Below are 23,182 nucleotides of genomic sequence, written 5' to 3'. Positions count from 1 at the left end.
GCAGCTAATGTCACATGCCCAGGTGTTCATGTAAGAAGCTGTAGTGTGGTTTAGAATTTTGTGTTTTTCTGTTTGTTTTGGTCTGGTTTTGGGATAGGGTCTTGCTCTGGTCCAGGTTGGCTCTAGACCCATAATCCTTCTACCTCAGCCTTTTGAGAGCGAAGATTATAGGTATGCACCATTGTCCTTGGATAGAAATATTTTTAAAAGCAGACCTTTGCTTAAGTACTATAAGAAAATTCAACCTATTAGAACGTGTTAAATTAGCCCTATTGAGATCTCTGGCATACTTTCAAACTTAGTCTTGGGTCTACGTGCTTTCAAATGAGAAATTTAATTTTTTTTGCTGGGTCAATGTCCTCAGCTACAGAAGTGAGTAGATTAGAACCCCAGTACTTGGGAGGCAGAGGCAGGCGGATTTCTGAGTTCGAGGCCAGCCTGGTCTACAGAGTGAGTTCCAGGACAGCCAGGGCTATACAGAGAAACTCTGTCTCGAAAAACCAAAAAGAAAAACGAAAAAAGAAAAAAAGAAATCTCTCTAGGATTCCTCCATCCAGGGAACTTTATACCCGCTGTGTTGCTTAGTTAGCTCTTCAGTCTTCTTAATGACTCCCTCTTGCAGAAAGAACTTGTTTTCATTATAGGAAACTACCAAATGTGTAAAAGGGAAAGGAAGGTAAAGCGGTCTTTTGATTAACAACTATGGTTACCATGTGGGAGTATGTTGTCCTTTGCTTTAAAGGCAGTGTGAAGATGGTGCGCTACACATGCTGAGTAAACCGGTCTGAATGGTGAGGTAGTGTGAGGAGTGGAGAGGAAAGGTTCTGCTGTTGCTGTCCTTGACCCAGAGTTTATTGTTTCTGGATCTTTTGTCAAGAATACGGAGAGCTGGGGAGGCCTTTGGCTTGTGCGCTAATACTGTTATTATAATTTTTTACATAGTATTGCTTGGACTTTTTCCTTTGCCGACATGCTAACTTCAATGTTTCTTTTCTCTCCTCTCTCCTCCCTCTGCCCCTCATCCTCCTTTTTCTTTAGACAGCCTCCTGCTATGTAGCCTAGACTAGTGTTGAACTCAGCAGTATGCTTATTTTTATTTGTGTATTTGATGAGAATTTTATACAAGTATACAATGCAGTTTAATCATATTCAGCTTCCTGACCACCTTTTAGTTCTCCCAGACCTTCTTATTCTTCCTTCCGGTTTTATCCATGCTCTTCTTCCTGTTGAACATAGTTCAGTTAGTGCTGCTGTAAATATGTGCTTGGGTGTAGAGCCGTGCTTCTCAACCTCCCTAACACCTGGCCCTTTAACATGGTTCCCCATGGTGTGGCGACCCCAATTATTTTGTTGCTACTTCAAAACTGTAGTTTTGCTACTGTTATGAATCATAGTATAAATATCTGATATGCAGAATATCTTATATGCAATCCCCCTGAAAGGGTCATTCTATTCCCAAAGAAGTCTTAGCACCCAGGTTGAGAGCTGTTGGCGGAGAGCCATCCGCTGGTGCCTAGATAACCACAAGCAGTCAGACCACTAGAGAAAATTGACTTTCCCTGTCTCAGTAGCCATCAACTGCCAATGTTTCTCAGCTAGGAGGAGGATTTCTGAAGCCCTGTTCCATCCATGCTTGATCCTACACAGGTCTCTCCCTCTCCTCCTATTGATTTGGGGTGTTCTCCCTCTCCCCCTGTTGATTTGGGGTGCTCTTTATAAATTGTTGATTCAGTCCTCCTTTCTCTGTATATAGTTTCTCTTAGACTGTCACCAGTACTAGAATTTAAACTGTGTTAATCTACATTTTGTTGTTGTGATTATAGTGTTTGAGATAGAGTCTCATTCTATAGATCTCCTGGAACTGGAGTTATCTCTATAAGATAGTTGTAAGCTCCCATGTGGATGCTGGGAATTGAACCTTGGTCCTCTGTAGCCACTGCTTTTAATCACTGAGCTATCTCTCTAATTCCTATATATGGAATTTTTATTACAATTATATACTTCTGACCAATACAATCTGTACTCATTGATTTATGAATACACACACACACATACACACACACACACACACACCCTGAATCGGATCTCTGGAGCTCTGGTTGGCCTCTAATTTGTGTTTTTAAAAACTATTTGGAGCCAGATACAGTGGCAGCACTTGGGAGGCTGAAGCAGGAGTATCCAGAGCTTCTGGATAGTCTGGGCTATAGAGCAAGACCTTGTCCCCCCAAAACCAAACAAAATGGAATTCTGCTGTTACCACTTATAGCTAAGTTATAGGTAGTTTTCCTTGGTGTCAACATATTCTAAGTAAGAATCACTCTCCCAGAACTAGAAAGATGGCTTAGCAGTTAAGAATAGTTGTTAGAGGCCTAGATTCAGTTCCCATTAGTACCCAAGCTGGGTTAGGCTGCTCATAACTGTTTGCAGCTTGAGATTCAGGGGATCTGATGCCCTCTTCTGGTCTCCCCTGGTACCCACAAACTTATATACACATAAATGTCATTTTTCTTCTAGTATCTGAGTATAACTAGTTTACAGTAAGTTATTGTTACACCTAAAAGGTGCTTGCTTTCTTGGGGTTAACGCCTCTTTTGTCTTCAGTATTGCTTCTTTAGAAGAAATTCCTAGGAATGGAACCAGATAAGTCATGCTGTTCCTCACCAAAGAATGCACAGCACAGGGCTAGACCTCCTTTGAGTAAATTCCAAGACGGGTCGGGCCTCCTGCTTCCCAGTGACCTATGTACGCAGCTGCACACAGCAGGCTGCTTAGAGTCTTCTGGCTCAACACTTCCTCTTTCTAGAGCAGACAGGCAGGTACCTTGCTTCCTGAGGAAGTGATCTTAACCAAAACAGTTTAGCCACTACCACTGAGCAGCAGCCTGGTCACCTGAGTGGCAACCCTGGCTTACCAGTCACTTCCCTTGCCCTGGAGGGTGTTGGGGACCCTATGGCTAGAGGTTTCTTTGGAATGTTCCATTTCTGTCTTTCCTGGGGGGCTCTGGCTCACCCAGCTCCACCCTATAGGAAGCGCCACACTTGTCATTTAAAATAGCTTATACACATCCGTTTCATTTAGGAAAACAAAGTTCACTGCTGTGATATGTAATATGCAGTTTAGGGCTCTCTTAAGAATTATGGGAAGTCATTTGGAAAAACCATATTTCCCTACAGCAGAATGGCAAGTGCTGAAACACTCTCTCACTGTCGCCTTTCTCTTCAGGTGGTGATCAATGGTGGGGCCACGTCCAGTGGAGAGCAGGACAATGAAGACACTGAGCTCATGGCAATCTACACCACAGAGAATGGCATTGCAGAGAAGGTACCCATGCTTGCCCCTTCCTCCTGCCCGGTCCTGTTTCTGGAGAGCCGGGGGGCTCTCTGGTTTGGGACATCATACCTTCCCCGGGAGGGGGAATGTGGGGATGTCTGTATGTTTATTTTGTAATGGAAGAGTCATAATTACTAGGTTTTAATTGTCTTAGTAGCAATTAAGGTTAAAAGCTCTTAAGAGTCATTATCTAGGTATTTGTAAAAGCCTTGGCCAGAATGTTTGAGAACAGTGGTTAAGAGCTTGAGGACCAAAAGTCAAGTCTGATTACAGAGGTGACTCAGACTCTAAGGAATTACCAAGACTCTCAGGGTATCAGCTTTCACCTATTAAGTAGGAATAAAAATATAAAGTAAGTGTACCTAAGGTAGATATCTGAAACCAACTGCCAGCTATCAGTGTGGCATTCCAAAGCATGTATGTGTGTATGTTTGTGTGTATGTATGTATGTATGTATGTATGTGATTATAGAGGTATAATACACACATTTACATGATGTATACGTATGTGTGTGTGCTTGTTCATTGTTTTTTAAATAGAATTTGAGTGACCATGTTTGTATACTTTTGTATTTTGCATGACTATAATGAAATGAAGTAAAGAGAGTTGCTTTCTGGCTTAAAAGGCTCGGAAGGAGAAGATAGGCAACTCTAGTGGGCATCGCCCCATAGCGTCCCATGGCACATAAAAGCCAGTGCTCACATCCTGACCCGGAAAGCAGAAAGGGGGCAGGGCAAGCAGGGTCTCACAATGCATTTCAAGAGCTCAGATCTTTGTGTCTGTGCCTTTGTTTGTTTGTCTGTTTTGGCTAAAGTGGCCTTTGTTTATAGTCCTCTACCCCAGCTTCCAGAGTGTTATCTAAAATCTCTCTTTTAAAGGTCCATGATATCTTAGGCTTTTGGCATCCTTGGTGAAGCCTTTAACCCTTGATCATCCATCAAGGGGGCAGTCACTAGGCAAACTAGCACATACTAAGGAAGGTCTTTATTTTGCCTCTGGTTTTATTCCTTTGTGTAAGATGTATAACAGTGTTGAATTTGCCTTGTATAGTGAGCCCAGTATGTCCTTAGTCCTGTCTGTGTAGAAGTGTTTCAGGAATTGCAGTTGGGTTCAGGCAGTTCTTAAGGATTCGTAGAATCCATTCAGTTCTCATCCCCGAGGTTGTGTATAGAGAGAAGCTGTAATAAAATCCTGGTTGGGAACCTACAGCAGCAGAGTTAGAGAGACACAAGGCACAGGCCTCTCAGCACCTTTCCCCCAGTGCTGGCAGGCAGGCAATGTTGTAATTCTCCCACAACAGTCTATCATAGTTCTTATGAAATATTGCCAACTGGGGAAGCTCACCTGAGCTCTGGCATGGAAAGTTTTATCAGGAACCAGCTTCTAAGGTATGGCTGGCCACCATGTGGCTAAGTTTAGAGTCTAGTTTCTCAGTGAACAAACTAGTAACAGGTGACCCAAGCAAGGATCCTGCCATGGATCGGATTGTGTAAGCCGTTACCTTACCCAAGGCTTTAGAGGAAAAAAGAAAGAATATTATTTTTAAAACCCAAGAACAAAAGCAAAGCACCCGAGCTGGTGTCAGGTGAGGCCAGACCTTCCTTTGGAAAGCCGAGAAAGTTTGAGTAGCCCAGCCTGCTGAGCCAGTCCTTTCCTAGTCTCTCATATGCGTGTTGCAGTTTCTCTGTCATTTCAACAGTCTTTGAAAAACACAGTACCATTCTAGCACATTCAGTACTGCAAGCTTGTGAACATCTGCTGCTGGACCAGAGGCAAATGTTTGTTCTATAACATTTGCGTCAAGTGTCAGCTTCATTAGACTATACCTTTTAACTATAGACAGTGAGGCAGAATTCAGTATATTTATGGAAGGGGTTTAACCCCCAAGGATTCCCCGTTTTAAGGAAAACTAGGCGACGGGGCATGGAGTCAGCAGCTCTCTGCGGGCTGAGATCCATTGGACATGGGTTACAGGGTCACAGTATTATCTCTAGCCAATCTTTTGTAGAACATTTTCATTTTATTAATTTGTTCCCTATTATTTTGTTTGCTAGGTTAGAGAACATTTTTAAAATACATATTGTGTTAGTTACTTTTTAATTAATGTGGTAAAATACTGTGACAAAGGTTTATTTGGAGCTATGGTTCCATGACCATTACTACAGGGAGCATGGCGGCAGGCAGGCGGCTGAGTGCTCAAATCTAAAACCACAAACAGGAAATAGAAAAGCCTGTACCCAGTGACATACTTCCTCCAGCAAAGCCATGCCTCCTAATCTTCCTCAAACAGCCGCTAACTGGGGACCAGGTATTCAAATGTCTGAGATTATGGGAGCCATTCATTCCAACCACCAGAGCTATGCGCCTCAGATTCTAAGAGAGGCAGTCAATTATTTGCAGAGTCTTCGAAACTAGAGCAATTGTGAGACTCCATGGGAAGAAAGACGGGGTCTCTTCAAGCCATCTGCTTAGCTGATGTCAAGACTGAATAATGGCTAAGCTGAGTTAGTTATCTTGGTGACCCTGACCTGTAGAAGCATGTAATACTTAACATTTTAAAAATCTTTGTTGCCACAGAAAGTATTAGAATTTTTTTTTTTAAAAAATAAATAAAGCCAAAACCAAGATTCAAGTCATTAGGCTTGGGCAGAGGCTCTGGTCAGGGTTGGTGCTCTTGGGAATGAGGCAATGTCATGGAGTCAGAGCCCTCATTCTGAGAAGTAACCCTCTGAGGTACTCAAAGGACAGAATGGCCACACCAGCAGAAGGTGGTTCTGGGCAGTTGAGGCTCTGCTAACATCTTTCCAGGCAGTGACTAACCCCTCTTTTTCTCCTCTCAACTCCAGAGCTCTCTTGCAGAGACCCTGGACAGCACCGGGAGCCTGGATCCCCAGAGGTCGGATATGATCTACACTATAGAAGATGTTCCTCCCTGGTACTTGTGCATATTCCTGGGGTTGCAGGTAAGGTGATTCTTCCAAAGTGTGTGACCTCTGACCTAGAGCTTGTACTGTCTACCGGCTACATTTTCAAGATAGTCAATGTTTGTTTTTTATTTTATTATTTTTAGTCCTGTGTATTATGTGTGAGTAGGCATGTGACTACAGGTGGCTGTGGAGGCCATAGGTGTTAGAGTCTCACTGTCTGATGGGGGTGCTGGGAACCGAACTCCAGTTTCCTGCAAGAACAGTACATGTGTTTAAACTGCTGTGCCATCTCTCTAGTCCCCAAATTTTATTTTAACTAAGATTTGTTATGAATGTATTTTATAAGAATGGTATATAAGAATTTTCAGCATTAATTTCAGAACAGCAGGAAGAAGAAGAGAACTGAGAAGTAAATGCTTAGGGAGTGAAAGAAGTGATGTGGTGGGAGGGGAGGGTGGTGGCCGCAGGGAAGGTGGGGCAGGGCAGGGGAGGCAGTAAGAACAGGAAGAGGTCAGTAAACTTGACCTCCCACCCGACCTTAGCGATCCATGATCATGGCAAGTGTCATGGCCAGGAAACGAGGGAAGGCTTACTATCTTAAAGGAAGGGAACTTGCTGCCCCCCAGCCTTAGTCTGCCGTAGCTTCCAGCAGTGGGGGAGGCTGACAATAGACAGGTCTACTATGACTTTAGCTAGTCCTCAGTACCCTTGTCCTGCTCACTGGATTAAAGTGGTTTTGGAGAAATGTGGGGGTGCTCTCTCCTTCCTGACCTCACTACCTGGCTTCTGACTCCTACATTGGGTTTGGACCCTGTTTTGAGGTCTGAATCTCCTTCCACACTTCTTGCTCAGTGTGTGTGATCAGTTCCCTTCAGGGTTCTCAGGTGTGGGAAAGTCAGTCCTATTGTTCAGACCCCATGCCTACTCGGAGCTGGACTGTGCCTGGCTCCACTGCTGGCTGCTTGGGCTTTCCTCCCCATGTGGCAGCTGGAGGGCTGAGTGGGCCTGGTGAATAACCTGACTTGGGTCAGGTGCCCTGGACCTAATATAAGAGGCACCCCTTTCAGATCTTTCTACTATAAACGTTTCTAGGATAGTCAAATGGGAGTGACAACTCCTTTGCCTCCTGCTTTTAGCAATCAATACACAGTCCATTGTGCACTGTGTTGAGTTTTCAACAGAACACACCTGAATATTTGAGCTGTAGTCAGTGTGCTTCTCTGACTTGGACAGAAATGGGAAGCTGCGGGGAAGAAAAAGAGGAAGTTCACAGAACAGAAATGAAGAACTAGAAAATTAGGGGGAGGAAGGGAAATGAATTGTGAGTGCTGGAGCTATCTTCAGGGGCCACGAGAGGGAGGGTGGGGTACCTGGAGGGAGAGTATCTGCCCAAGGGTCCTAGACCACAGAGGAAGGCAGAAAATGCCTCTGCTATGAAATCACTATGGTACAATCCCCAGACCCGCGAGGACTAAAAGCAGATGAAAGAACCCCACAGACTAATATCTTAGGAATGCACATGTAAAATATGAGCATCTCAGCTGGGTTTGGTACATTCCCTGTTATCCCTGGATAACAGGAAGGTGGAAGCAGGAAGATTATGGGTTTGAGATCAGCTTGAGCCATATGGTGAGTTTGACACACACTGGATTCCAGAGTGAGACCCTGACTTCATAAAGCATGAGCAAAACAAGACCTTATCAAATCAAGTCCTAGAGTATGCCTAACGAGGGTCTATTTCAAGACTATAAGAGTTGTTCAGCACAATGTACTTAACATGTTAAACAAGTGTTAGTGGATACAAAGTAGGTATTTCTAGTAAGAAATATCTAAACATCTGTTGAGACCTTCCTTTGAACCCATGTGAACACATGTCAGTGATGTCATACGACATGGATAATAAGGAAAGGAAAGTTACAAAATGGCCGGACATGTGATCAGAATGTGTAACTTGTGTAACTAGAGATTCTTCATGTGGTCTGTATGTCCTAAAGACACCAGGCCACCAGTGTTAGGGGCAAATCAAGCAAAGCAAGGGCAGGTTTACCTTTCCCCTTGTCTCTCCTTGAGCAGCACTACCTGACGTGTTTCAGTGGCACAATCGCCGTGCCCTTTTTACTGGCTGATGCCATGTGCGTGGGGGATGACCAGTGGGCCACCAGCCAGCTCATCGGGACCATTTTCTTCTGCGTGGGAATCACTACATTGCTGCAGACAACATTTGGATGCAGGTGAGACAGAGGTGCTATGGGAGTTTTACACCCCAGTAAGGCATTGAGAAGGATGGGCGCTTGGCTCAGAGCTACTGGACAGATCAGTTGGAGTTACAGCATTCCCAGTGACCATTGGTCTCAGCCCACCTTTACAAGGTGTTCCTGGCCCCATATTTCCTCTCTTCATGAAGGGAACAATTGTGCAAGCTGGAAAAAAACTCTGTGGCTGGCTGGCAAGGCACTGCCGGTCTCCAGCGTGTCCTCCAGTCCTCCACTGCAGTTCAGACCCAGTCTCTCTGCCCTGGTTTCCATTTGGTCTCTTGCACCGAGACTCTGCTCTCTGTGCACTCCCCAGCCCCTGCCATCTTTCTACCACTCTCCTCCTTGGGCTACCCAGGCCGCATTCTTCCTGATGTACAGCTTGTGCTCTGCCTTTCCCAGGTTTCCACCTTAGCCTCTGAGCCCCGCCCGCCCTGCTGCATGTCCCAGTGGTCTGCCCACACAGCAACCCTGCACATCTTCCACCCCATTTGTTCCCCTCCAGAGATTCCTGAAATACTCTGTTCTCCCCTGAATTTCTACACATGTGTTTTGTGTTCTTTGGATTCACTCTTCTAATGTGGCATGCTCTTCTGTCTTTGCCCCACTTTCTCATGAAGCTCTTTTTTGTGCTAGCACTTTGGCTCGTTTACCTTTGCATCCATAGCCCCAGTAACAGTGTAGAGCTGAGCCAGGAAGAACAAGTAGCAAGCATTCCTAGCTTCTTTAAGCTAGCCTTTTCTTGTTTTCCTCAGTCTGCCCTGTTCATAGTGCAGCTTCCTACTTCCCAGGCTCTGCTGATTATCCTCAGAGTAAAGTCTGTGGAAATCTCTCTCTCCCCCCCTCCCTCTCTCTCTCTCTCTCTCTCTCTCTCTCTCTCTCTCTCTCTCTCTCTCTCTCTCTCTCTCTCTCTCTCTTCATTGGAGACAGTGCAAGTGGGGCTTGCTTTTCCCTGCTAGGAAGAGGCAGCAAGAGGGACAGTGAGTAGCAGGCAGCTGTGACCCGGAGTCTGATGTGCCAGAATCCTCGGGATTCTGAAGGGCCACCCTGCCAGGGGACAGTGAGCAGCTGGGGTGTCTGGCTGCAGTAGAGGTAGAGTGGGAACGTGAAGGGCAGCTCCCTAGCGGGTCTGCTGGTGGAGAGAAGCTGTTTGTACTGGAGGCCATGGGGCTGGCAAGCTGTTGGTTCTCAGATCCCGTTAGACAGTCTGCAGCTACTATCCTCAACAGAAGGGTCAGGGGTGTTCTCACCAGGGGCTCAGAAGAGAGTAGGGGTGTCATATGCTAGGGAAGGAGAAGAACCCAGGCTTTCACAAAATGTTCAAGCCAGGCAGTTAAATGTGGCAGTAGTGACATTGGTATTTGGTGTTGATTATCCAAGGTTCTGGGTCACAGATCCAGAGTGGGTGAAGCATTTTTTGTTGGCTTTACATTGTTGTACACAGGACATGGCACTTTGAGGAAATATCTCTAAATAGCTGATATGACCTATGGTTCTTAAAGCTGGCTAACATGGAAAGGTGGTAGAAGCTCTTTCTCATGGCTGCATCTGCCTGTGTAAGCTGTATTCCCATGCCACGCCAAAGGCCTGCCCAGATGACTGCTGCACCTGTTGGGCAGACTTACATAAGATGATGTAGCAAGTGGACCTCAGGGACTTCAGGCCAGTGCTCCTGGTCTTGAGGGCACCCCTTCTAAAGGCATCAAGCATTAGCTCATGCAGAACAGCGTGGTCAATGCAGTTCACCTCTCCTTTCCCCTAGAGAGCAGCCAGTCAAGAAAGAACTAGAGGGTGCTGCCACCTGTCCACTTAGGAACTGGAAATTTAAGGAGCTGCGTGATAGCATGGGACTGTTCACAGTGTGCTCATGAGGCTTACATGTCCAGTAGAGTGACAAGCAGCCTGTCCCTCTTCACCATGTGTGGCCACATGCTTGGTTCTTTATCAGTTGGCCAGCATCTCATCTAAGAACCAGGCAATGAATGTATACTGTCTGGGAGATGGGTGCTGTGGTATCAAGCTGGATCTGGGATGTGGGATTCTCTGGCCGTTGAGGCATGGGTGGTTTCCAATCTTGAAACAGGGAAAGTACTGACTGCCCTATAGATAACTAGTGACCTCTCTGTGTAGAAGGTGCAAGTGACTCCGGGGCAAGCAGACAGGATCGTGCATGTATGGTGATGTCCATCCCCCAGAACATCGTATAGGGTCATAAGAGAGGCAGGGATACCATGTCTAGGACTTGAGGAGGTAGTAAAGATAGGTCCCAGAGACTTGTAGTTTTGGCCCAAAAGGATGAGGGGGTATCTTTCACCTTGGCAGAGGTGGAAGCAAAGCAGTTTAAGTTTCTAAACCAGCACAAGATTCCTGTCACCTGGTACAAGCCAGGACTTGGCTGAGCACTAAGACCCTGTAGTGGTGGGACTGTGCCTTGAAGGCCTTAGCTTACATACAGCATGTAACCAAAGAAGAGTGGTGGGACATACCTTCTCAGCCTGAGGACATAGGTAGCTATCTCCTTAGGAGGATGAGAGGGACTGCCTTCAGTGTCCCTGGGTGACAGTTATTGCCTTTATCTTAATCATCTTTTGTAACTTTGCAGCTTTTTGGGCAGTTGTAGAGTGTAACTGCTAGATAGTGGTGTGGACTATCACCAGTGCTGAGAATTATCATGTCAGTCGGCATTTTAAATTTCCCTGTTTAAAACAAGCAGTTCACACCAAGGAGATGCAAGAGTGGACAGCTGGGGAAGGGTGTGGCAGTGTGGGATGGAGCCCAGAGCTGGATCCCACCACTCAGCTAAAGGATTGTAGATGGTCTTTGCTTTGGTTTACTAGTCATTTTTTCAGGCTTCCTCTCGTAGACGTTTTTTCATGTTAAGCTTTTGTGATTTCTTGACAGATTCTCACGATTTCCCAACTCTGTGGTGGTATATCTGTGTTGTGTCGTAAGTTCTGTATCATGTGCTTTCCTGGCACTTGTTGGCACTACATCACACTGGGCAGCTAAGGTGATTGGGCCCTGCCTCTGAGGGGTGGGCCTCTTCTTCTGAGGAAGCTAGAAAACAGGGAAGGAGGAGTGGCCTATGGTTAGGCCCCCCCCCCCCCCTTCGTTATTGCAGTCTTGAAAACCTATGTTGTTCCATAAAAATAGAATTCAGGAAAGGTGTTGCATTTGGATGCCTTTAATCCCAGCTCTTCAGAGGCAGAGGTGTGTAGGTCACTTTGAGTTTGAGGCCAACCTGGTCTATAGAGAGAGTTCTAGGGCAGCCAGTGCTGCAGAATGAGGCTGGTCTCCAAAAAAGAAAGAGAGTCAAAATGGATCCTTGAGAAACAAAGATGTTGAAACAGATGTGTCCCCTTTGCAGACCTAAGGCTGAACCCAGTGCTCTTCCTTGGCAGACCTAAGGCCGAACCCCAAGTGCCCCCCCTTTTGTGCTGTCCCTGAGCTGATGCACCCTCCACGGCTGTGTCTTCCTTCCCTGCTTTGCTGCCTGAGGGTATCTTCCTTGTCTCTGGGGATCACCATCATTCCCATAGGGGGTTGTGAGGCTCACTCCCTAGAGCATGTGTATGTTGGGCGAGTTGATTTCCAGAACACCACTTCACAGTGTCCCCTCTGCCTTCCTGCACTGCCTCTCCCTGTACTTCATCTTCATTGTTGGCGCTTTTGATGGAGACTCAACAGTTCTCCATTTGGTTCCGTGCTTGTCAGTTTTAGTTAACCCTTGAGCTTGTTCTGGAGCTGATACCAAACTTTTCAAAATCTCCCTCTCATCGGGATAGGGTTATTCAGATTCTCCCTAACGCACAGCGGCCAGCCTGCAGTAATCATGGCTAGAGGCCCCCACCTCTGCGAAGATACCCTGAATCAGTGTGAAGGAAGGTTCTCTGAAACCCTGTGCTTCTCTGCCTCACTGATTTTTCTCACAGATGTGGCTAGAGGAGAACCCCACTGTCTTTAGAGGATCCCTCAAGCCTGCTCCAGGAGCCTCACCTACTCTGTCATCCCCAATACTGTGAGAGTGCGGGTAGGGGTTACCAAAGGGGCCCCTCATGGTTAGGCACAAACCTGCTCAAGCACATCGCAGATTCCTTTGCTGAGAGCCACTGGCACCGCTAGTGTAGTATCTGGTTTCTGATTAGCCACTGCGCATAGGAGAAAGTCCCCTGCTTTCTATCTCATTAGCTTCTTGTAGCCATGGGGTGTTTGTGGCAGTGTGTAGTGTATATGTAGGGGGTCTACTCCCTAAGGACAGTACACTTTCCAGGTCTAACTTCTGAGGACTCTGAACCCATACTACCAGCATGCAGGGAGGTTATTTAGGGAGGTTGAGAAATTCCCCATCTTTCTTCATCCCTGAGGGGTTCTTGTGCTTGCTTTAGTTTTTATGAGCCAGTTGGAAATAAAGCTGCAGATAGCATGATGTTCCACTCTAAAATGTCCTAGGGATGATAGTCTCTGTGTAACCACATGCCATTTATCAACTTGAGAAAATAATTATTCCATCATATCATCTAATATGCAGTCTACACTTAATTTCCCCAGTTGTCCCTAAAAGATGTATTATAGCTATTCCCCAAGCCTCTTCAAGCCATGGTCCAATTAAGCTCATACAGTGTTTTGCTTGCTGTGTCCCTCATCTTTTTAAAGTCCCAGCTAGGAGTCATGAACTCATGACCCCAGTTTGTCTGGTTGCGTCCTCATGGTGCTGTCTATTTCACTGCACAGTCTCTTACTTGTTGTGAACTGGAAGGTGGGCCAGAGACATGGATGATTCAGGGTGAACGGTTCACCAAAATTGCCAAGTCAGTGGTATCATGACCTTTGTATTCTGCCGTGCCAAGCAGCACATAATAGCTGGTTGTCGTGTTTTCCCACAAATAAAAAGTTGACTGCCTACTTCACTAAGAAAGCATCTTAGCTAGTGCAGTGAAATGGGAAGCCAGCACAAACCTGGAAGGAAATGACCTTGAAAGGCATCATTTCTAGGCAGCCTCACTGGGGCTATAGACTTGGTGGCTTGGATCCCTTTGTACCACTTACCAGCCATGAGACTGCCTAGCTTCTCAAAGACCATTTTCCCTGGATGTAAAATAATACATAGCATGTTAATGAGTGTCCTGCAAGGTAGTGTCTGCCCTGCTGGTGCTGTGAGCTGTCATTATTACCTGGGCTCTGGAAGGGAGGTGGAAGAATGGTGGAGCAGCATGTCCCTGATGATGTTACAGGACTGGGTTTGCACCTGCTCACACAGGCAGCATCCTGACGTGGATGGGGAGAAAGTCATTAGAAGACAGCAGTGGTCATTTGACCCAGATCCTCCTGAAGCCTGAGCCAGGCCCCTCAGCTGCATGTTTGCTGAGCAGGGATGCGAGCAGGCTTCCTGGGGTTACTCTTTATTGTTGTTTTTAAATTTACAAGGTGTCAGGGATTCAAGACTGCCTGACTCTTTGCTATCCATGGATTTAATGAATTTTGTTCTCTCTACAGAGGGTTTCTCTGTGTAGCTCTGGCTGTCCTGAAACTAGCTCTATAGACCACACTGGCTTTAAACTCATAGAGAACCATGTCTCTGCCTTCTGAGTGCTGGGATCAAAGGCAGGCCACATCACCACCTGTCTTCTCTATACCTCTTTTTATTTGACTATCAGATCCTGCTAGTCTGATACATTCCCCATCCCACAGGTTGCCCATTCTCTTCCTCAGTGCCTCTCCTCTCTAGGCTGGTGGCTGACAAGAGTGAAAGGAATCAGGTCCTCACCAAATGTCAGGGGAAGGAAGCGCCTTCCACTTCGTACAGCCTTGATACTGTTACCCAGCAGCAGTACTTTACGAAGCATGCTATGTTCCCATATATTCCTTCAAAGAACTGATAGATGCGCTTTTTAAAAAGTTCTGTGCTAGGTGTGGTGCACATACCTTTAAGGCAGATAGATCTCTGTGAGTTTGACGCCAGCCTGGTCTACATGGTGATTTGCAGGCCAGACAAGGCTACATAGTGAGACCCTGTCTCAAAAATAGATTAAATAAATAAATACCCATTATCTAATGAGTAATTGCATTAGCACCTAATTGTATTAACATGCAATAAAATGCACCTTTTCTAAGGTGTGCAATCAGGTGAGTTTTCCTGTGCACACACAGTCACATAATCAGCAGATAGAGTGTCACATAAACAGATAGAGTGTCGTGCCACATCATGCAGCCTTGTATTTGGCTTCATTTTATGCTAACAGGCAGTGTTTGCAAAGAAGTTTATCCAAAGGAAAAGGTGATCTGATATGGTAAAAAATGTCTGAGAGGTGCTGGTTGGCCTGGGGGTATTACCTTCCTGATTTCCACCCCAATCTAATCTCAATTCTGGTTACTACACATAGGGCCTAGAAACAGTGAGCCCACTTAGTGTGCAGATCGCTGGCCTCACTACCATTCTTTAGGATAATGGACTAGTTAGTTAGTGTTCTTTGAGCAAGCCACTGACTTAGAGTAGTGACTGGGAGGGCACATTGAACCTGGAACATCTCATACCAGAAAGCTATGTTCATAGAACAATAGAACATGTGGAGGTCCCTTTGTAAGGAACAGGAGCCAACAGGCTGTTCTGGGCAGGTTTGGGCAACTCAGTTATTAAGAAAATGCATAGTAGTAAGTTATAAAACTTAAATTCATGTGCCTACAGTGATGTTCAGGAAAGGAAGATGGAGATACAGTGGAGAAACAGGGAAACTCTTCTTTACAGCATAGATGGAAACCCAGGAGGACAGCCTGGGCTACATAGCAAGACTGTGGTTCAAAATATTATTGATTGATCGTAATATCTAAACCTCATTCTAGAATTTAAAGTTAGTAATATCACACAGTCAAAGAATCACTTCAGATTCTTTGTTATTAGTGAGAAAACGTGTCAACTGGTGAGATGAGTCACCCACCTTAAATAAGCATCTTCACCTAGTGGGACATCCTGATGGATGGGTTCCAGTGTGACAAGTAGGTATTGAGAGGTCTCCTTGTCAGGATGCTGAACTTGCGGTACACAGACTTCGATTGTGCTGGGTGTGGGAACTGTAAATACTTGAGAAACAATTAGAGAAACATAGTTATGCTTGAGTATTAGGTTATATTACTGCCTTGTTATTTTTTCTTGGGAGATCTAGACAGTTCTAATTGCTGCTCAAGTGTTTAGGTCAAGTATTTTCGGTCTGTAATCTGACTCCCAACAACTGACTGATCGGTGAGGAAACAACACCAAACTGTTGCTCAGTTGCAGAAGTTCTCTTTGGCACACTGCTTTGCTTTCTGTCAAAGGCGTCCAGTCCATATTCCTGGTGTTTGTTCGATTCAGTGATGAAGCTTGGTTCCTTAAAGCCAAGTCTGTTTGAGTCCCGTAAGGATTATTACCTTTACATTGTTCTGCAGTCCAGATTCAAGCCAGTGTTCATTTGTGATTGATAGATTTTGCACCAGGTTTGGTCATCGTCTATGCAGAGGAAGCGCAGACTACACTTCAGTGAGGAATTCTGTCAGAGCAAATACACGGTGCACCTCCACGGTGCTTCCACGGGACACGGAGCCTTTGGGCTGTCAGAGACCATTCTGCTTCCATAGGGATCGCAGCGCTCCTGAGATTTGGTGTGCTCACTTCCTTTCTGCTCTCTTCTCAACCTGAACAACACCCTACCCAGGCGGCATTGTAAATCATATGCGAGAAAAGCCTAACTTCTTAATTTTAATCTAACAAAATTTCTTTCCAAGCATGTTTGTAAATAGCTCCTTAAATTCTTTACTGCTGGTCCTGGGAATAAGACTGTGAGTAAAAGGGCTGTGCCTTTCTGTCAGGCAGTTGTACTTCCAGACAGAACAAGCAGACCAGTATAGGAATCATTAGAGGCTAAAAGGCCGGCAGGTCCTGGCTTTAGCCTGCTTGTCACCAGAGTCAACACCAAAGGACCACACCTAGAGCTATGGCACAGCCTGTTCAAGTCTGAGAATAGCTTCCAGGTGACAGTCACTGTCCCCATTCCTCTCAAAGTGATCCTTTCAGAGATTAATCCCCTGAACATTTTCCTGTTTGCCTACTGGTGCCATGGTGGTCCCCTTTCACCTTCACTTTGTCTCTCTCTCAAGGAATCCCCTGAGGTTAAGTATCTGTGTTCTTGGGGGCAGGGATCCTATGAACCTCATTTTGCACCTCTTCTCTTTGCCTGGGTTCCTCATAGCCTTTCAGCATGTGGCTCAGTGCTTCTCAGTCTTTTAAGACAACCTTACTTGGTGAGTGACAGAGCCCCCCCAGCATCTCCATTATTCAGTTGGAAGTCTTCCTAGAAGCTCCTCAGGACCCAGGAAGCTTTTTCATTGCCTTTAGTTGTGCTTGTGTCAGCCCAGGGCTGCCTTGTTATCATATGACAGGATCATTATCCTTTCATCTAGAGCAGTGCTTCTCAACCTTCCTAACGCTGCAGCCCTTTAATACATGTCCTCCTGTTGTGGTGACCCCCAACCATAACATTATTTCATTGCTACTTCGTAACTATCATTTTGCTACTGATATGAATTGTGATGTAAATATGTGCTCTTTCCAATGGCCTTCGGTGACCCCTGTGAAAGGGTTATTCGTGCCCCCTCCGAAAGGGGTTGAGGCCCACAGGGTTGAAAACTGCTGATTTAGCACAAGGGGATTGGGGCCTTAAGGGAGTTTAAGGCTCAGCTGCACCTTGAAGTAATGGATCAAAAATGCAGATTTGGGGTTGGAAAAGATGGCTCAGCAATTAAGAGTGCATGCTGCTCTTATACAGGACCCAGGTTCAGCTTCTGCCCCCAAGTTAGGTGGCTTACAACCACTTGTAACTCCAGCTCCAGGAGATCCTGTGCCCCTTTCTGGCATACATACACACAGACACATAAGTAAAAATAAAATACTTTTTAAAGATGCTGAATTGGTATCCCCACCCCAGAATCAGAAGATATGCTATAGACACAGATAAGGAGCGCATTGATGGACTTCCTGGTGCAGTCTCCCTGGGAAATACTCCACTCACTGACCTAGCGATGCTCCTGTCAATTGCTCACATGCTCCTATAGCATTTCCCAGGAATTTAAGTCATGTTTCTGACTTGAAATGAGGCCATGAGGCCAGCTAAGTATCTGACAGCCCATCTCAGGAGACGTCATTGCCACCTGCTCAGGACCCCAGAATCCCAGTCAGCACTGCAGCCTCACTTACATAAAATTTTCACCTTAGGTGCCAAGTTCAGGTTCAGATCGAGGTTTAATAGAGAGTGGAGCTCAGCGTCTGCTGTGACTTCTGTCACAGGAAGAGCCAATGGGATCTTCTAAAGAGCGCACACCTTTAACCCCAGCACTTAGGAGGCAGAGGCAACTAGATCTCAAGAGTTTTGAGGCCATCCTGCTTTATGTAGTGAGTTCCAGGCTATCCAGGGCTACGTTGGAAGGACAACCCACCCCAAAGAAAATAAATATGAATACATATATGTATACACACACACACACACACACACACACACATATATATTCAATTCAATGTTTATGTTATGTTACCCTATGATGCCTTTCTTAAAGTCTGAACCTGTGGTAAAATGGTGTTACTTGGACATACAAGATGATATCCATTCTTAATGGCACAGTGACATCTCTTAATCCTTATAATATATTCCTACAATTTTGTATGAGGAATTTCCATAAGTCAGTGGCTATTTTCTCTTTGATGTACATTTCCACTAAAGAGGACCAACACACTTAGGCACTGTGCTCCAGACCCCTCGAACACAGTAACTACAACCACATGGTCAGTGGAGGGTGTTCCCTGGCTGTACTTAGGAGGAGGCCCATCTCCGTCTTGTAGTCTGCATCCTACCTGCTCTTACTGAGGTCACTGTGGCTAAAATGGCCAGGAGGGTGTTTTTGACAAAGGAGCATGTCAGAAAGGAGCACACTAGGTCCTGGGATTGCCCAGCTGCTAGCTGTTCTTTGGCCAGGGCTACTTCTATTTCTGTGTATTCTTTGTCTCTGGCACCGAACTTATCAGGAGGCTGCGGAGTTCCACCTCATGAGCCAGATCACTGGAAAGGCTGTCTGGGGGCATTTAAGGATGTGTGTTTAGCCTCCTGGTCCTGCAGACAGCAGGAGCACGATTTATACTTTACCTTCAAATACTGTGAGAAATAGTGACTAAGTTCTTATGCTAACTGTTAACTTAGCTGACACAGTCTACATTTCCAGTAAAAATAGTAAAATTGTTGTGGTTTGATTAGTTGGATTCAGTTTGAGAATGTGGGCAGGAGATTTAATGGGGAGTTTACCAGGTTTCTGAACCCTTTAAAATATATTAGAATGCTTTTAAGTATTTTATATGATTAATCAGAGCATTTATTATATATACTCTCATATTGTAACTTACAACTTTTTGAATACATATAGATCACTAATATGATTTTAATATTTGTTTTATGACTAGGGCAGACTTTAACTCTCAGAATAAAGCGATGGAATAATGAATGAGAATTTGAGATGATGGAGGAGGAGGAGGAGGAGGAGGAGGAAGAGGGAACTATACTGGTGTTTATTAGGGACCCATGAGCTCAGCAGGAAAGCAGGGAGCCCAAATCCCACTGACCCACCTCCAGGGGGACAGGAAACAGTAGCAGGAACTGGTACTGGGGTGTTAGCACTCACTATAGGGGTCCCCTGGAACTTCCTGAGGCCAGAGCAGCAGGAGCAGGGGGGATGGGAGAAACTAGTGGCTCCAGCTATGTGCTGTCAGAGATTTTTACAGAGATTCTCTACAGGTGTGGCTGTGATACTCATGTGCTTCGTGTCTATGGAAAAGACTGTTAAGCTGTCAAATAGTGAACTACCTCGGTAGTTCCCGATGCCGTGATCATGGTTTTGGTCTCGTTTCTTTTAGGTTACCCCTGTTTCAGGCCAGTGCTTTTGCATTTTTGGCCCCTGCTCGAGCCATCCTGTCTTTAGATAAATGGAAATGTAACACCACAGGTAATTGCAGTTATTTCCACATATGTCATTGGGGTCCTTTAAAGCAGGTGGAAAGGGGGCCTGGACATCTGCCAATAACAGCATTCCTTCCTGTATTGAGCATGGAATATACCAGCCCGTAAGCAGCTTAGAGTGCTCCAGTCTGTGGACCGTGCTGTTTCTGTCTTTACATCTCCTCTTCATCCCTAACCTTAGGGCAAGCTAGGGCCAGAAATGACCTCGTTTCTGTTTGCCAATGAAGCTGATAAATATGGGGATAGGATGAAAATATTTGTGCTGTTTTCCTGCCTCTCTCTTTCAGTGGATTTTATACCTACCATAGTCACTCTCTCGCTGCATCAGCATCCCTTCTCTCAAACATCTTTGCTTTTTAAGGATCTGGCTACTGTGGTTTTCTGCAGGTGACTTTCATTCCCCTTGGTAGTGACTGCAAAGATCCTTACGGAACCTGATAAACTCAAGGAAATGAGAAAGTCAGACTTGTCCTCTCAGAGCAGTTTACAATTTGAGATTCTAGGAGCCAAGCTTTCCTGATTTCCTTGCCTTCCCTGCTCCTAGGGGTTACTTTGTGACCATTGATTTTGATTTAGGAACTGGAAAAGGCCCTGCTTTATCTAGATTTTTAAAACCTCAGCCCAGCAGCTTTGCTTTTGGGCATTTCAGGTAGCTCTTTGCAAAGAGTGGTTTCTGTGAAGCTGGCACTGGCTGGTAGCACCACTTGAGTCAGCCTTTGACACACTGCGGAGCTTTGACAACGAGTACATTTGGTTACTCGGTACTGGGAGTCCATCTCCAATAAACCCTATTGTCACAGGTTGAGTCTTAGGAATTGATACTATTAATGGTTAATAAATATGTGCCATGAAACATTAGTGTCACTCCAAGAAAAAAAATCTCTTTCCTTTTTGTTTTCAAGAGATTACAGTTGCCAACGGAACGGCAGAGCTGTTGGAACACATCTGGCATCCCCGGATCCAAGAGGTAAAGCCATTCGTGTTTTCCTAGCACTGATGCTGATTTTCCCCAACGAGCTGCCATTGCTTTTATTAAGTACCTTCTATTTTCAACTACTGGAATGCCTATTTCTACTGTCTGTTGAGCTTCATGTCGTCAGTACCCAGGCCTGCCTGCTTATGTCCTCCAGTGTGATGGCTGAAGCGTGATGGTGCTGGAGAAGAGGTCTGGCTGCTTTGTGTCTGTGTGTTGTTAGCTACCTTGTTGCTGTGTTAGAATGCTAAAGACAGCTTGAATGGAGAAAGCTCAGTGCCCGAGGCTTTGTCTGTGGTGGTGGGGAGGTCATAGTTCAGCTCATGGCAGCCAGGAAGAGAGTGAGGAACACAAGAAGGGACCAGGGCAAGATAGAGTTCCCAGACACACATTGCAGTATCACTTCCTCCAGCTAGGTCCCATCTCTTAATAATGTGTTCATCTTAGGAGCCATCCATTAACTGCTTGTCTCTGGAAGCAACATGACAGACACACCCAGAGGTGAGCCTTACTAACACAGGCATCTCAGAACAAGCAAGCTGTTAGTCATGCCTGCTTGTTGAAAGAACTAAAGATAATTTTGGAGGCCAAAGTGCATTTGAGCAGAGCTGATTAAAGCTGTCCCTAGGTACAGCAAACTAGCTGATGAGTACATATATATTCATAGTGTCACCCATGAAATCTTTAGATTTAGTACAAATGTCACTTTCTGTGACATGGACATTCTTTTAGAGTTTTGTCAGTAACTCTGTTTTTTGAATGTCTTTCAGGGGTTTAGTCTTTTAAAGATGTCTGTACTGAAATATCTCGCAGGACTGGGTTGACAGCATGCTCATCTGAGAGCTGATAGATCTATCCATCTCACCCTGCAGTGGAGAAAGCAGCAGATTTGTTGTCAGTCCCCATTTCTTCAGTTAACCTTATAGCAGAAACATCATGTTAGTGTGCTGGTCCTCAGTTACCTCAGCAGCGATGTCATGTTAGTGTGCTGGTACTCGGCTACCTCAGCAGCAATGTCATGTTAGTGTGCTGGTCCTCAGTTACCTCAGCAGCGATGTCGTGTTAGTGTGCTGGTCCTCAGTTACCTCAGCAGCGATGTCATGTTAGTGTGCTGGTCCTCAGCTACCTCAGCAGCGATGCCGTGTTAGTGTGCTGGTCCTCAGTTATCTCCACAGAAACCTTACTTGGAGGGCCCTGGGGAGTATCCCATGGGGAGTATCCCAGTTGTTGTGCTGCTGTACGCTAGGACTTGTTGCCTTGAAGAAATGTCAGTTGTGATTGCAGGTAACATTCAAAGTGTTTGACACCACTCTCAAACTGTACCCTTTTCTGTTTCAGATCCAGGGGGCTATCATCATGTCTTCATTGATAGAAGTGGTCATTGGCCTCCTTGGCCTGCCTGGGGCTCTGCTGAGGTATATTGGACCCTTGACCATCACACCCACTGTGGCCCTCATTGGCCTCTCTGGTTTCCAGGCAGCAGGAGAGAGAGCCGGAAAGCACTGGGGAATTGCCATGCTGTAAGTGTTCTAAGAGAACCCCAGGGGCGGGGACAATCTTTACCACTGTGCAGGACAGCCTTGTGGAATACTTGGAACAGTCACACTAACTTAAGAATGAAGAAATCTATTGAGATGATGCTCTGACACTTCAAGCTTTATTCAGTTCAGGCCAGGGCTAGTTAAGTGATTGTTTTAGATCAGAGGTTGACACATGGTAATGCTCACGTGGTTCCAAAGACAGACAGCAGTGATGTGTACAGATGCAAGAGTTGTCAGATTTGTTCATGGTGTGGTCCTTGCCCCTGCCCTCTGAAGTCTCATGCAAGTTTGCTGTGCTGGGACGACACATTGTTCAGATGAGGCAGCAGAGAGATGTGGAAGGCCCTCTGCTCTCCTCTGCTCTCAACAGTGTGCACTGTGATGTCGAGGCCGCATTCTCTCACAGGGCCTGCTTGGCCAGTGTTGGTCCTCCTCCTGCATAGAACCAAATGAATTGGAGATGTTGATCAGTATTGTATATTCATGAAGACATGTAGGACTTTTAACAATCATATGAGAGAATTCACATTCTTTTTTACATGTGTAGAGTAGATGTAAGATGCATATCATAGGGAAATGCTTCTGAGGATCTGTCAGAATTTTACCAACTAATACAAAATTTAAAACAAACTAAAAATCTTTCCAATTTTTTGTTTTGTTTTGGAAAATATTCCATATTTAATAATAGACAGCATGTATTAATTTCTTTTATTATGCCTCAGTGCTTTGTTTAACGATCACATAGAAGGTAGAGACTAGTGTTCAGCCTGTCTGACAGTGTTTTTTGTGTTTAACAAGTGAAGAGACAGAAACACAGTGAGGCAATGGGACTTGTCAGAGTCACTCAACTGGTCAGACAGAGGCCTTACTGAGACTCAGCTCATGCTCACTCCTGCCTCTGTGATGTGCAGGCATGGAGAAAATACCCATGAATTCTTCTTACCTTCTCACTTCACTGAAGGTCGGTCAAAACCCTCTCCATACAACATGTATGTATAGATACTGTTAAGAGTTTTAACTCAGTAAGTACTAGAAAGCTAATATCATGTTTATAAAACATTAAAAATTGAAATCAATAACAAAAAGATTAGGGGAAAAACTCATAGGAGTTTAAAAACACATAAAAATTTAT

The 23,182-nt window shown here is 45.3% G+C and overlaps 1 protein-coding gene and 1 long non-coding RNA gene across 8 annotated transcripts in view; one reads left to right on the top strand and one right to left on the bottom strand.

Moving 5' to 3' along the window:
• Slc23a2 (solute carrier family 23 member 2) overlaps window positions 1–23,182 on the top strand; it is a 94,451-nt gene that overhangs the window by 50,643 nt on the left and 20,626 nt on the right. For 4 of the 6 annotated variants that reach the window (XM_031371972.1, XM_031371973.1, XM_031371975.1 and 1 more), the window contains 6 exons: window positions 3,223–3,321; window positions 6,177–6,293; window positions 8,331–8,488; window positions 19,434–19,522; window positions 20,439–20,503; window positions 21,848–22,029. In XM_031371972.1, coding sequence (XP_031227832.1) covers window positions 3,223–3,321; window positions 6,177–6,293; window positions 8,331–8,488; window positions 19,434–19,522; window positions 20,439–20,503; window positions 21,848–22,029 — 710 coding nt within the window. Of the gene's footprint in view, window positions 1–2,840; window positions 2,969–3,222; window positions 3,322–6,176; window positions 6,294–8,330; window positions 8,489–19,433; window positions 19,523–20,438; window positions 20,504–21,847; window positions 22,030–23,182 lie in introns of those variants that run through there. The other 2 variants (XM_031371976.1, XM_031371977.1) reach the window with 2 other exon arrangements.
• LOC116090973 lies at window positions 1,065–22,101 on the bottom strand. 2 transcript variants are annotated; one of them, XR_004118858.1, is made up of 5 exons: window positions 20,577–22,101; window positions 19,840–19,970; window positions 15,442–15,583; window positions 13,681–13,774; window positions 1,065–1,223 (listed from the first exon to the last, which is right to left on the bottom strand). It is a non-coding gene; the product is annotated as an uncharacterized LOC116090973 (long non-coding RNA). The 2 variants fall into 2 exon arrangements; XR_004118859.1 differs by lacking the exon at window positions 13,681–13,774.

The sequence above is a fragment of the Mastomys coucha genome, unplaced genomic scaffold (assembly GCF_008632895.1).
Source record: "Mastomys coucha isolate ucsf_1 unplaced genomic scaffold, UCSF_Mcou_1 pScaffold15, whole genome shotgun sequence".
Taxonomy (NCBI): Eukaryota; Metazoa; Chordata; class Mammalia; order Rodentia; family Muridae; genus Mastomys; species Mastomys coucha.
Note: the sequence above shows the minus strand (reverse complement) of the source record. Positions and strands in the feature narration are given on the sequence as shown.